This window comes from Coenobita brevimanus, chromosome 41 (assembly GCF_032717465.1).
Source record: "Coenobita brevimanus isolate Jiangsu-jjx chromosome 41, ASM3271746v2, whole genome shotgun sequence".
Classification (NCBI taxonomy): Eukaryota; Metazoa; Arthropoda; class Malacostraca; order Decapoda; family Coenobitidae; genus Coenobita; species Coenobita brevimanus.
The window spans coordinates 15,221,187-15,235,581 of record NC_136994.1 but is presented as its reverse complement, the minus strand read 5'-3'; the positions used below and the strand labels follow the sequence as shown (position 1 = coordinate 15,235,581).

The 14,395-nt window shown below is 41.7% G+C and overlaps 1 protein-coding gene across 1 annotated transcript in view; it reads right to left on the bottom strand.

Moving 5' to 3' along the window:
• Itpr (Inositol 1,4,5,-trisphosphate receptor) overlaps positions 1 to 14,395 on the bottom strand; it is a 365,063-nt gene that overhangs the window by 3,080 nt on the left and 347,588 nt on the right. The window contains exons 50-54 of the mRNA XM_080270492.1: positions 9,236 to 9,400; positions 4,944 to 5,130; positions 3,847 to 3,921; positions 3,736 to 3,792; positions 465 to 619 (exon numbers count right to left, since the gene is read on the bottom strand). Coding sequence (XP_080126618.1) covers positions 465 to 619; positions 3,736 to 3,792; positions 3,847 to 3,921; positions 4,944 to 5,130; positions 9,236 to 9,400 — 639 coding nt within the window. The remainder of the gene's footprint in view (positions 1 to 464; positions 620 to 3,735; positions 3,793 to 3,846; positions 3,922 to 4,943; positions 5,131 to 9,235; positions 9,401 to 14,395) is intronic.

Sequence of the window (14,395 nt, the reverse complement as noted above, 5' to 3'; positions counted from 1 at the left end):
TTCATTCAGCTTAATTTTTCAAACTCAAGAATTACATATAGCCTTCATTAACTCAACTCAACACTCTCTCTCTCCTTCCACATCATCTCTGTCCCCCTCCCTCCCCTCACTCTCTCTCTCTCTCTCCTAACACCCCATCTCTGTTCCCCCCCCCCTCTCCCTCTCTCCTTCCACCCCATCTCTGTTTCCCCTCCCCTGTCCTTACATGCTGTGACTACTCAGTTTTTGGTGCTGGAGAGGGACACCTTCCTGTGGTGGCATGGATATAATTCAAAAACTCAGCCCAGTTATGCTTACGTCCCTCAGTTCCCTCCCTAGCCCCTGAAAAGAGGATGGTGAACTGCAGGAAGGGGGCAACTTCAGCTTGCAGGCTACCAAGTTCAGGTCTGAGATAAGCCTGGGGTTGCATCTACTGTACTACTACTACCACAATACTATTAATACTACCATTACTCAAACTTTACCTTATTTGATGGTGCCCTAAGGATGTCGCCAATGCCACCACCACTACGCAGGCCGTGGTTGAGGGTGGTCACTATACACATGAGCAGGGTTGAGCATGCTTCCTCCTTAGCGTCCTCCACCTCTGCCATCACCTCCTTTGTGATGCTCTCCACCACTGTTGACAAATACACAAGTTCACCTACTTCCCTACTTTTTAGAAACATTAACTACTGTATGCTACTTTTTCAATGATATCTATATATTTATTTTGAGTATTATTAGTACTATTAACAGAAAATGATACTGTCCTAATGATCAAATACACTTTAAAGATTTGGTAAAACAACAGTACAGATACTGTATTTTAGTTTCTACCTGTGTTCCAAAGTTTCACTAACAATACATGCAGTACATATTTGATCTCAGATGACAGTGAATTTTGACTTACAAACTTTTCCACTTATGAAACAATTTTCAGAACCAATTCAGTTTGAAGGCAAAGGAGTAACTGTACAGTAGGTTCTCAAATTTTGTATGATTAAATTTAGACAACTTGATTTTCACTGTCACATCAAATATCTACCAAGTTGCAATTTTTTATGGGTTGAGGCTGGAGTTTGGGATTTGAAACACATCTAGGACCACTTGGTTTCTCTCTGTAAACACAGTCTGGCTATGTAGGACCAAAAAATTACAGCCACCAATCAAAATACAGTATAAACATGAGTTGTCATAAAGATCATCTGAAAAAGATATTTTGGCCATTATCCGTGCTGAGCAGGCTCTTTTTGCCATAATTCAGATGTACATTATAAAAAATAGAAATTGACTCAAGTCACACTCTTATGTTATTCATATTTACATTGAAATTTTGCCATTCAAAATTAATAATTAAGTAAAGACAAAAATACTGTATAACATGAGCTGCATCATTAAAGGCATGTATTGCATCAGCTGTTCGCTTGGACAAGGAAAAGGTTTCACATGGCTCAAGGATGCAGGCGGTGACACTCTAGCCCTACAAAAACATGTGAAAAGCAGTGTCATATATTGCACACAAAACAGAAACAATAAAAATGAGTTAAATGTGAAGCTAATTAAGCGAATGATTGTGCATGTACCAGTTGCGTGCATTCTGTGTATCCTTTCAGTTAGAAATTAGGATGCTTCAGTCCCACCCTGGCCTGTGCCAAAACAGTATGTGAACTGCAGCATTATTTATGGCACATTGTATTATTTATGGGCAATATGACTTTGAAAGTGAGTGTAATAAAGACAATGAGTGGACAGTTGTCGAAGTACCAGGATACATTGTATTAATGTGCTATTGGACATGAACCATGATGAATGATCCTAACCTAGTGGATAATGGTTGCTTTCAAGAGGGCATGAATAAAAAAAATTGAATTATCTAGCCCATATGTCACTGAAAATAACTATACTGTACTTGGTGACAAGCCAAAATAAAAGTAGATAATGCATGGTAACTAAAAATTAAGAGAGGCAAAGATAAGACTACATAAATCAGTAACTGGACATGACAAAAATGGCAGCTGGGAGGTGTCTGTATACACCAGCTGATGGACTCATTTTGGTTTTAATATATTTTTTTAACATTGCCACAACAAGTCTTCTTGATTATGTTGTCATTAATAAAGAGTAATCATTTATTTTTTTTCATTTGGTAATATCCTGGAAGGGGGATAGTGGATATGGTGTGCTATAATTTTGCTCAGACTGTTTTCATGTTCAAAAGAAGGAATAAAAAGAGAAAATTAAACAGAATTTTTATTTTATTTTATTGGTTTGTTGTCCAGGAGTTATAAAGTGTTTGTAATGGGGGACATGAATGAGAGAGTAGGCACTGGTCCTGTGAATATCTATCTATCTATTGCCAGACGCACTGATCCTGTAAGGGGTGGCCACGAACAAATCGACTCCACGTCGCCCTGCCTCCCACCATTTCACTGCACCTGCTCCCAGCTCACGCCCCCCTCTCTCGCATACCTCTTTACTCCATCTCATCCTTGGCCTCCTCCTCCATCTCCCCCCCTCCACCTCACTCACATACACTCTCCTCATCAGTCTCTCACTCTCCATCCTCTCCACATGGCCAAACCACCTCAATGTGTTTCTCCTAATGCTTCCTATCACATCCACATCCACACCACGATGCTCCTTCACTTCCTCATATGTCAGTCTGTCTCTCCATGTGACTACACAGGCTCCTCTCAAATAACTCATTTCTGCTGCTCTCACTCTTGTGTCCCTCCAACAAGGTCCAAGCTTCATTTCCATACATTAGAGTTGGTATCACAATACTATCATGTAGTAGCTTTTTCACTTCCATGCTCACTTCCCTGTTTCTTATCACAGCTTTCAAGGAAACAGCAACCTTTCTGCCCTGTTGCACCCTTTCAAGCACTTCACCCTCTAAACATCCATCCTTACACATCACATTACCTAAGTACTTAAACGCACTCACATTTTCCATTTCCTCCTCATCCAACCTCACTGTACATTCACTGACTTCACTTCTCTCGAAGACCACAACTTTACTCTTCCCTACATTCACCTTTAGATTCTGATTCTTACACACTCTCCTAAACTCATCCACCAAGACTCTCAGCTCCCCTTTGGCTTCATTTAACAACACAGTATCATCTGCAAACAACAGTACACGGAGTTTCCAAACACAGCCCTCTCTCACTAGGGCCGCTTCAACATCCACTGCCCTACCTTGTGTCTCTTTTATAACCCCATCAATATACAGACTGAACAACCATGGAGATATAACACAACCTTGTTTCAATCCAACCTTCAAACATAAAGATTCACTCAGTTCACTATCCACATACATTGCAGCCTCAGCACCCTCATACATACTCTTCACAGCATTCAGTAACTTCCCACCTACTCGATACATTCTTAATACTTTCCACAATCCTTGTCTATCCACCCTGTGATATGCTTTCTCCAAATCCATGAAGGCCACATACAACTTCTTTCCCTTCTCTAGAAACTTTTCCACTAAAGATCTAAGAATGAATATCTGATCCACACAACCTCTTCCCTTCCTAAATTCTTTCTCTGCCACAGCACTCTGTAAATCACCTTCTCTCTCAACACAATCACACGATGATTATAGAGAACCAATGTCTACAGAACTAAGCACTTTTGAGGATTATCTGCTAAGGGGAAAGGAATGCTAATTAGTGATTATAATTACTGTAAAATATGGAGAACAAAATAATGTATAAGGAGAAATTTCTCTCTCTCTCTACAACCTACCATCAGTAAGGTCAGCCTCAGGCACATCATTGGTGCAGTCCATACCAAGCTCACAGGCTCCCTCCTTCACCACCCCCAAACCACCAATCACGCCACCCGCCCTGCTGCCACCCTCATCATCGCCCCCAGACAGGCTCATCTTTACGTATCGCTCCACACGCTCGTTGATGTGCTTCTGGATGGTGTCTGATAAAAAAGATGCAAGTCAGATCATGTTTATAACTGCTGTATCTATATGCCTTAATCCCAGTATGGTGGCCAAAGAAACTATTTTGAGATAATGTGAGACACTATGCTGTACAGGATATTATAATTAAGATGAACAGAACGTTTTAAAATTATTTTAGAAGTAATAACTACTTTTTTTTTCTTACTGAACATGTCATAATACTTAGATCAGTTCTGATGTGGTTATATCTCATCAACCCCAAGAGACTGCTATTACATGGGTCACTAGACACAATCAACACTTCAGTCATAAATACAACATATCAAAGTTGAAGCACGGACTCTCATTTACTTCAAGTATTATTACCCATCATCCCAACAATATCTGGCAAGTGCTTAAGAATGATTAACTCCTGATGATGCCTGGTTCAGATATCATTCTACGGCAAACCTTCAATTATACCAAGCCTAACCCCAGTTCCTAAAAATGAAGCAGTCATTTTGGTGATGAAATTCAGTTGGCGGACCAATGAAAATAATGTGATAGTCAAATACATACTTGTTTCATTCTAAAAGGCTCTACTCCAGCTACAACTTAAGCTACAAAGTCATTTTTGAAGTTCTACATACACTGCTGACAACAAATGGCCTATCATCTCTCCTGCCTTTTTTTTCTCCAAGGGCGCTGAAAATTAGTCTTGTGAATCCAAAGCAAACAACAATGATGACAATGATTTGTGGCAAAATAAGGTTATCAGTGCTGGTTGTACTGTGGATTCATGAGGCTGACTGTCTATGTCCATGAAAGATGAAGGAGTTTTGCTGCATACTGTGCACTACATTCCAGGCTTATCACAACACAAATCTGGATAACTGCAGGCTGAAGCTACACTTTTCCTACAGTCAATCATTGTCCTTTCAGGAGACAGACAGGAAGATGAGGGACATTTGTATAACCAGGCGGTCAAACTATTAAGTGAATATATCCCTTTCCAGCACAGACTCCCTTTGTACCCCCAGACAATTGTACTGCTACTCACCCCAGTCAATGTCATTATCTGTGACATCAACCACGAAATCATTTTTGAAGAACATGTAGCCGATGATGGAGAACATATAGACTAGGATGAGTGCCAGGGCAGCGGTCAAAATGATGGACCAACCGTTGCGTGTTACTGAGCGGATCACGTTGAGTAGTGTTTCTTCCCGGTACACCACATCAAACAGCTGCAACGGTGTATCCATTAAAACCTTCACTCAATCACATAGCTATAGTCCTTTAACTTGGCATGTTCTTTACAGTTTATTTCACATACCTCAATGGTAGAACAAGGCAACACTGTGGGACTACATCCTTTCCATATCACTTCTTCATGACTGGCATCACATTCTAGTGTTAATCTGTTGCTACAACTTGGCATTCAAGACGGAGAGATGACAATTTTAGACTAAGTAAGAGCAAATTGGGTACAGTTTTTATTCTTTAAGCATCTGAAAGAAAGTGACAATTAACCCATGCATTCCAATGACATACCTGCTTTTTATTCTAATTAGGGTTGCATCTATTCATTTTACTTAACTTAGGCAGGGTCTCTAACCTCTTCAATATGATTAGTTATTATTTTTTGTAATTCAACATCTTACCCAGTGTTGCCCCATGAGGAGCATAGGGGCCTGGGGCTAGGCAAATTGGTCCTGACATTTAAGATGAGTGACCAGCCTCACTCAACCCTGAGTGGCATTACATGAGTAATAAACCCCAACCACTCCTTGGATATAAACCTGCACCGGCTCAATCCAACTGGAGCGCCTTAATTGCCCACTACAGTAAACCACCAGGTGCCATAATTTTTTCTTTTATTTCTAATATCTTCACTCAGCTCTATTCAGTTTCAGTGACTTTTCAAACTGAATGGATTAGGTATTGCCTAAATTGACCTCTTCACTGCTGCACATCCTTCTAAAATTAAATAAAATCATAAGGAAGTAAAAAAATTAAAATATTAATATACATCTAAGGAATGAAGGGATAAACTTTTTAATCCAATGTCATACCGGTACCTATTTTTCTATTTCAATATACTCGCACCTACTAGTTTCACTCAATTTTAGGACGACTCTAGCAGTGAAGAGGATAATGAGGTCTACATCTAACCCAACCAGTTTCCAAAAGGCTCCTGTATGATGACTATATAACAGGTCATCATTATCATCATCATTATCATCATCCCCACCCCATTTTCCTTCATAAGTATTGGGTGAGGTAGGCTTCAGAAAACAAGACAGAAGAAAAACACACTAGAAGGAGAACTAATGAAATAAAAAAGTGTTCTTAGGGTGATGGAATTTTTCTCTTTTCTAAGGTGACAGAGTACAGGATTTTCAACTGATGTATCCCAGACAATTATATAGAGGTTCTAAACTTATGTGAGAGTTCTGTGTATGAAGGCAAGTTTTAATAGAAAAGAATGGAAAAGGAACTATCAATACCCATCTAAAGAATACAGTATGCTCCAAAGCAACAAAAATTATAAAGATGGGGTGATGAGAAAATGGGACTAACAACTATCATAGATTTATATATATATATATATATATATATTGTGGTAGGTGGGGGCGCTCACCATCCACTCACTCGATGTAGTGATGCTCTTGGGTGTCTGCCCTTTCCTCTCCTCCATCCTTCTTTCCTTCCATCCTCTTCTGTCTTTCTTTCCTTCAGTCTTTCCTCGTTCTTCTGCCTACGGGTGACTTTACACTCCCTATTCCGTCATTCTTTTCTTCATTCTTTCCTCTTCCTTCTGCCTGTGGGTGACTCTACACTGAGTGACAAGCCAAATGGTTTCCTGTACACTAGGAAACCATTTAGTATGCTAGGTGGTAACCATATAACCAAATTTTGGTACCTGGTAGTTTAGTGGGTAATTATTATGCTCCTGTCGGACTGAGCCTGTGAAGGTTTATATCCAAGGGATGGTTGGGGTTTATTGCTCACATAATGCCACTCAGGGATGAGTGAGGCTGGTCACTCTCATCTTAAATGTCAGGACCAACTGCCTAGCCCTGGGATCCTATGCTCCTCATGGGGCAACGTAGGATTGGATGATGGATGGATGGCTGGATATATATATATACAGAACCCTCACATCCAGTACGTATTTGTCCAGTACTATTCTCGTCCAGTACGGTCGGCAAAAAAATAAAATAATTCATTACTGTAGTACGGATTTGTTGGGCTAGTATGGATCGGCCGCGCAAAGTGGGCCAAATCCGAAGAGTTCTTCTCTAATACTGACGTTTTGCATCCAGTACTATTACCCGCCCAGGTGCGGGAAGATGGCAAACACAGAGGAACGTTTCCCTAGTACTGTAGTGCCAGTCCAATACACTTTCCTCGTGACTCGTGTCGTGTGTCAGTCACATTACAATACTGTATTGCACTTTCCCCTAACGACGAAGACGACAATGTCAGTGCGTGACTTTGAGGGATTTATGGGGGATGTTGAGGGAGAGAGGCCTCCTCAGGATCCTGAAGGCCCTCCTTCAGGGGGTCAGTAAGCCTTCCTACAGCCTCGGATACCCCTCCCCCTTCCCCCTCAAGCCCATCATCACTCCCCTTCAAGGTTAATAAAATCTTAGTTGTGTCAAAATGTAGTTAAGTTGAATTCAGGGGGGAGCTTTTCAAGGCTTGTCTGACATTATTCATTTTTCCCATAAGGTCTGTTGTGTGTCCCGTATGGATTTAGTCCAGTACAGCAGTACTGTCTGACAAAAATACCGTACTGGACGCGAGGGTACTGTGTATATATATGCTATACACACACACACACACACACATATATAGATAGATAGATAGACAGATAGACTGACAGATATGATATACTACACACACACACACACACATATATATGTGTGTGTGCGTGTATATATATATATATATATATATATATATACTGTTTATATACACACACACACACATACATACTGTATATATAAAAACTTTGATGGCTGTTGCTGTCCTCCATGTTACTGTTTTGGTTTTTCTCCAATGAAATCATTCAGACACCTCACAGACGTCTGAGACAGTTCAGATGAAAGCTGAACAACATTTCCATTGCTTCAATCTGGATGTCTAGATGGATCCAAAGCTTAAATACCATGTCTATGAAGCTGGAGCTGGGGTATACATTAGGCAGGAATCCTGCTGGGGGCAGTTGATCAGTGATCTCTGGCCTGGTCAGGTCGCTGTCCTGACTCTACACAACCCTTTAGTTGTGATTACCCTGAGGTATAATGTGTAATGTGTATAGTGTATGGAGAGATTGGGAATGACTCTGTGCTGTTTACAGCATGTGAGGTTCTATCTGGACCACCATATGGGTATGTATATTATGTGATGAACGTTCATGTCGACAGGTTAACACTATCCATTGGTGTGGGTTTCATATCAAACTGTGATTCATTTCACTTTTGTTTTTGTAAAACTTTAGGGGGTATTTAATCCATCCATCCATCATCCAATCCTACACTGCCCCATGAGGAGCGTAGGAGCCCAGGGCTAGGCAGTTGGTCCCAATATTTAAGATGAGAGTGACCAGCCTCACTCATCCCTGAGTGGCATTATGTGAGCAATCAACCCCAACCACCCCTTGGATATAAACTTTTACTGGCTCAATCCGATTGGAGCGCAATAATTACTCACTAAACGACCAGGCGCCAAAATTTGGTTACATGGTTACCACCCAGTGTAGTAAATGGTTTCCTGGTGTACAGGAAACCATTTGGCTTGTCACTCAGTGTAGAATCACCCACAGCCAGAAGGAAGAGGAAAGAATGAAGGAAAGAAAGACAGAAGAGGAAGTGTAAAGTTACCCACAGGCAGAAGGACAAGGAAAGAATGAAGTAAAGGAAGACAGAAGAGGATGGAAGGAAAGAAGGATGGAGGAGAGGAAAGGGCAGACACCCAACAGCAGCACTGCATCGAGTGAGTGGATGGTGAGTGCCCCCACCTACCACAATAGGGGGGGGTATTTAATTGGTTGGTTTTTGTATAATATGTAAAGTTATGTAATATTCTGGTAAATTAAAACTTGGATATTTTCCTGGGTTTACTTACCTGATAAAACTATATATAGCCATGAGGAAACTTCCCATTCCTGGGAAATAGGTACAAATGATCGGAGTGAATCAGGTTTGCAGTATTGTACAGTAGATCCATATCCCTAGACCAGACAAAATTCCTTGATATTTACTACCAACTACAAACCATAATACTATATACATATATATATATATATATATATATATATATATATATATATACAGTACTGACCAGGATGGAGTAACAGAAGGGGTGTACAGAGAGGCCAAGGACGCAGAATATGAGGTAGACCACGTTATAGAGCAGCTCACTGTCCGTCACCTGTTGCTCCAGACGCTTGGCAAATGTACCCTTGTTGCCCATAAGGCTTACTAGGTGGATCCCCTTTATCAGCACCTGCAAATGTAAATAAATATAAATATAGACAGATAATATATACAGTAAAAGTCCAATATTTCGGCATCCAAATCCCCGGCAAATCTGACACTTCGGCAGTTTTGAGAAATAGTCCCATTTACTAAAATCTCCGATCGTTCGGCAGATTCTCCGATTTTTTTCGTCAGTCTTGAAATTCTCCATGAGGCTCGCCAGCTAGCTACCCGCCTTTACCCGCCTTAGTGAGTGAGATAGTGAAAGTGATGGAATGAGTCTACCACTGCCATGAAGCTCAGAGGCTAGCTCTTTCTCCTATAGCATAAAGAGAGGACAAACATGTAGTGAGTCTAGCATGGGAAAGAGAATCTGTTTCGCCATTCTTCCGCCATTCTTCCGAGTTGTTGCCGTGCTGCTGCCAACTTCTCTTGATTCTTCTGTGTGCTTTGTGAACTTCGTACCGAAATACCTCTGAAATTACTATTCGAGTGTGCTGTAAGCACCGTAACATCAGACAGGAGCTTTGTAACACCTGAGTGGACCAGCCGTGTGTTGTGAACAGTATAAACATCTTCTGCGTGCTTTGAAAATGGCCTCCACGTGTGGAAAGTTAACTGGTGTTAGCAAGAAGCGTACACATAAGATGTTGACTATTGCTCGGAAAATTGAGCTGTTGAAAAAATTAGAGGCTGGCATGAGTAGGAAACAGATTATGGATGAGTTTAACGTAAGCTCCTCTGCTCCCTCCTCTCCATCACCAACAGCAGTCTCTGAACCTCAAGCTCTACTGCCGCAGCAACAGGGAGAAGAGTCCTTAGAGCCTGTTGCAGGACCCTCTACTGCTGGGGACTTCTTCCAGCAGTAGCAGACTCCAATCAACCTCTTCTATTGTACATATGTAAATAAGGAACCTACTATAAGTTTAGGTAAGTGCATGTGAACTTGTAGGCCTACTGTACCATTACATTTATATACAGTATGTTCACTAATTTCTTTATTTTTCATATTCATGTATAGTACTGTATTCATTACAGTATTGTACAGTATCAAACAGTATACAGTACCCTCTCCAAACACATTTGTAATGATGTGAGTAATGATGATAGTGTTCACCGAAACATATAAGGTACTGAGTGGGTAGGGTTTTCGATAATTCGGCAATTTTGATATTTCGGCACTTGCCTGGTCCCATAGATGCCAAAAATTCGGACTTCTACTGTATATATATATATATATATATATATATGCAATATCTGACGTAATAGGGCCAAAGGCATGTCCGGATAGTGATCCTGTCCGGATATTGGGCCCCAGCCTCCTGGACTTGTACTTATGGACCCTAACTCAGAAAAATACCTATACAACTCCCTCTGGACATGCATTGCACCTATTTAAGACCCAAATCACACCAATAAGGGACAAAAAAGACTGAAATAAATGCAAAAGACCCATAAAATGAGGTTTTAGAGGTGAGTTTAGACAATATTAAACATTCTGGGTAATTACAAGTCCCTTGCTCCTGGACTGGTTTGAACCGCCAGTTTGCAGTCCACAGTTAATCCTCTGCACTCTAAATTCTAATTTCTTAACACTGCACAACACTGTAAATTCCCGTGTGTTCTAGTGGCGAGGTATTGCAGTTTATTCACTGTTTATTCACAAAAAACAAGCACCTGTGGCTTGCACTGCTATAATCATCTGCTCTCGATCGGAGTTTGGCTGTGACTGTTGATGATGGCGGGGTAACAGGGTTGCCAGATCGCAATGGCCACATTACCAATCTCCTCAACTTTCATTACCAAATTTAACTTTTCATTACCAAATTCGTAAAGCTAGCATTAATTCTTCACTAATTATATATACAAGTGGAAATACATGTAATCACTCTCCTTATAATTAACACCATGTTGAATATTTTCAAGCTATGTAGAGTAGCAGATTAATCAGAGAGAGCAAACAATCCACCATCTCCATCCTGTGTATCCTCATACATGTGAAAAATCCATTTGGTAATGCATTATTCTGATTCATTACCAAACAAATTTTTCATTACCAAATTGGCCCACACTTGGTAACAAAAAATACCAAATGGCAACCCTGACAGGGAAGGGGGGAGGGGGAGGAAGGAAGGGGTGAAGGGACCATGGTGTAACAGCTGCTCAGCGCCACACGGTAATTTCAAATTACGGGAGGGAAAAAAGTCAGATTTTTTTTATTTTTTTGCAGTTTTTGGCTCATTTTGGGAATATTGGATCCCGGGATGATTATGTCCGGTTAGTGGGGATGTTCGGATATTGGCCGTTCGGATATTAGAGGGATTATTTATATATATATATATATATATATATATATATACAGTGCTCGTCAGAAGTATGGAGCGCCCTGCGTCCCTCCTGAGAAACAAACCTTTCAACATTGAAAAAACATATAAATAATGATTTTATTTACCTTTAGTGCTTCGTAGGGTAGCCTTTACGTTTCTTCACGGACCTGAGACGTCTTGGAAGTGAAAGGGCGAGGCTCCTGAGGTGCTGGAGCGGTATTTTGTCCCAGGAGTCACGAATGGCGGCTTCCAGCTTAGGCAGAGAGCTCACGTCCTTCCCTTGGAGACTCTTCTTTACGAGGTACCAGAGGTTTTCAATCGGGTTGAGGTCTGGGCTATTTCCTGGCCAGTCTGTCATGAATGATACCTCACAGTCACGAAGCCAATTGGTGACCGATTTGGCCTTGTGAGCAGGTGCACCATCCTGCTGAAACACTCGTGCACCTGTTAGCTCGAAGGAGTCTGGTAAATGATCACACAGAAGCTCCAGGTAAACATCCTGATTCACTCTGAGGTTTGTGAAGTACAACAAGCTTCCCCAAACCCTTCCCTGAGAAACAACCCCATACCATGAGTGAATCAGGATGTTTAACTGTGCTTTCTACATACCGTGGGTCAAGTGGGTCACTACCTTTGCGTGCTCCTCTGTTACAGGTAACACTAAACGTTGCCTCATCAGACCACAACACTGACAACCATTGCTCCTCACCCCAGTTTAGATATTTATTAGCAAAGGCAAGCCTACGAATTCTCTGGCTGCTAGAGAGAAGAGGCTTTTTCACAGGCCTGTGACTTGTGTAACCAAGCTCATGCACCCTACGAGACACTGTTCTCACTGACACCTCACCAAACACTTCTGGGTTGCTCTCCTTAATTTTCCTTGCACTCACACGAGGATTAAACTCCACTGCACGTTTTAAAACATTAACAGACCTTGGGGAAGTTTTCCTAGGCCTACCAGACCTCGGTTTCTTTGTGGGAACTTCACCACTGTTTTCCTCCCGAAACCGTGCACACCAACGACGCACTGTCGATCGTGCCACACCAACCAATTCACTAATTTCCTTTGTCTGGTGGCCTGCCTCCTTTAGAGCAATGATCTGGGATATGATTTCACTCGATAGTTCACGGGTAGGTGCCATAACAAAGTTTTAAAGGCCAAAACACTGCGGGACACTCGGTAAAAAATGGCGCAATTTGAGAGGGACACTCGGCGGAGTTCCTCTCTCTCAGGCAGCCCGTGGGCGACTGAGGCGGGAACCAACCAGCGTGTCGGAAGGCCTCAGGCTACCGTGACGTCATGCTCGGAGCTCAAACTTGTGGCTCAATTCTTACCCCCAAAAATGGGTGATTCTTTTTGGGCCATAAGTATTGCGCGCCCGGCGGACAACGCTGAATACTTCTGACGAGTACTGTATATATATATATATATATATATATATATAATGCATTGTTATGAAGGGAGATTTGCCAGTTAGGTAGTTTCATACCTTCGAGACGGTTCTCGTACCATAAGTTTGGGTACGAGTCATCAGAGTTGCCAGTTTGCCTGTTGTTTGTGAGCGCAGCTATTTCGTAAGTTAAACATTCATTTATTTTTATGCTTTTTTTCTTTATAATGTTTTATTTAAGTGGCTGCTTGTTCAATTATGTAATTTAAGTTCATATGGTAAATGATATAGAGTGTCATGTAATGTAAGACAACACTGACATGTTTTGGGCTGTTTCTGAGTTGGCAACTGTTGCCCGTCGAGAGTAAACACGAAGTTTCGAGAGTAATGCAAGCTTATATAAGATGGGGTAGAGATTATTACAAGTTTAGTCGGGTTTCAGTTCAGTGTGAGTCGGGTGTCAAGTCAGTTTGAGTGAAGTGCAGTGTCAGTGAAGACTGTATATTTTTGGTACTTGTGAAAACAGTGGCAAACAGTGATGGGTTATTGAAGTTTGTATATCACTGGTACTTGAGAAAACAATGAAGTGTCATGCATTAAGTGTAATAACTGTGAAGTGTTGTTCAGCATTAAGTGTAATAGCAGTTAGTAAAGTGTGTAGAGCTCCAGTGCTTGTGAGAACAGTGAAGTTGGAAAGCTTTAAGTGGAATTACTTGGAAAATAAAGACAGTGAACTTTAAGAAGCCAGTGTTTATTTTCGCCTCAGCTGATCTTGTGTACTGCACACCTAAAGGCTGACCATAGGAAGAAAAACTCACTGGGCAATGTCCTTCCTGTACTGTGCTACTGCTGTTGGAGCCTGTGGCAGTGTGAGGACTGGGACATAACAGTATATCTATCTATCTATTGCCAGACGCCTCAATCCCGTTTGGGGTGGCCACAAACAAATTGCCTCCAAGTCGCCCTGTCCCCCGCCATTTAACTGCCCTGTTCCCAACTCACACCCCCCTCTCTCATATACCTCTCCACCCCATCCCTCCATCTCATCCTCGGCCTCCCCCTCCCTCTTCCCCCCTCCACCTCACTCACATACACTCTCTTTGTCAGTCTTTCACCCTCCATCCTCTCCATATGGCCAAACCACCTCAGTATACAGTACTCGTCAGAAGTATTCAGCGTTGTCCGCCAGGCGCGCAATACTTATGGCCCAAAAAGAATCACCCATTCTGGGGGGTAAGAATTGAGCCACAAGTTTGAGCTCCGAGCATGACGTCACGGTAGCCTGGGGCCTTCCGACGCGCTGGT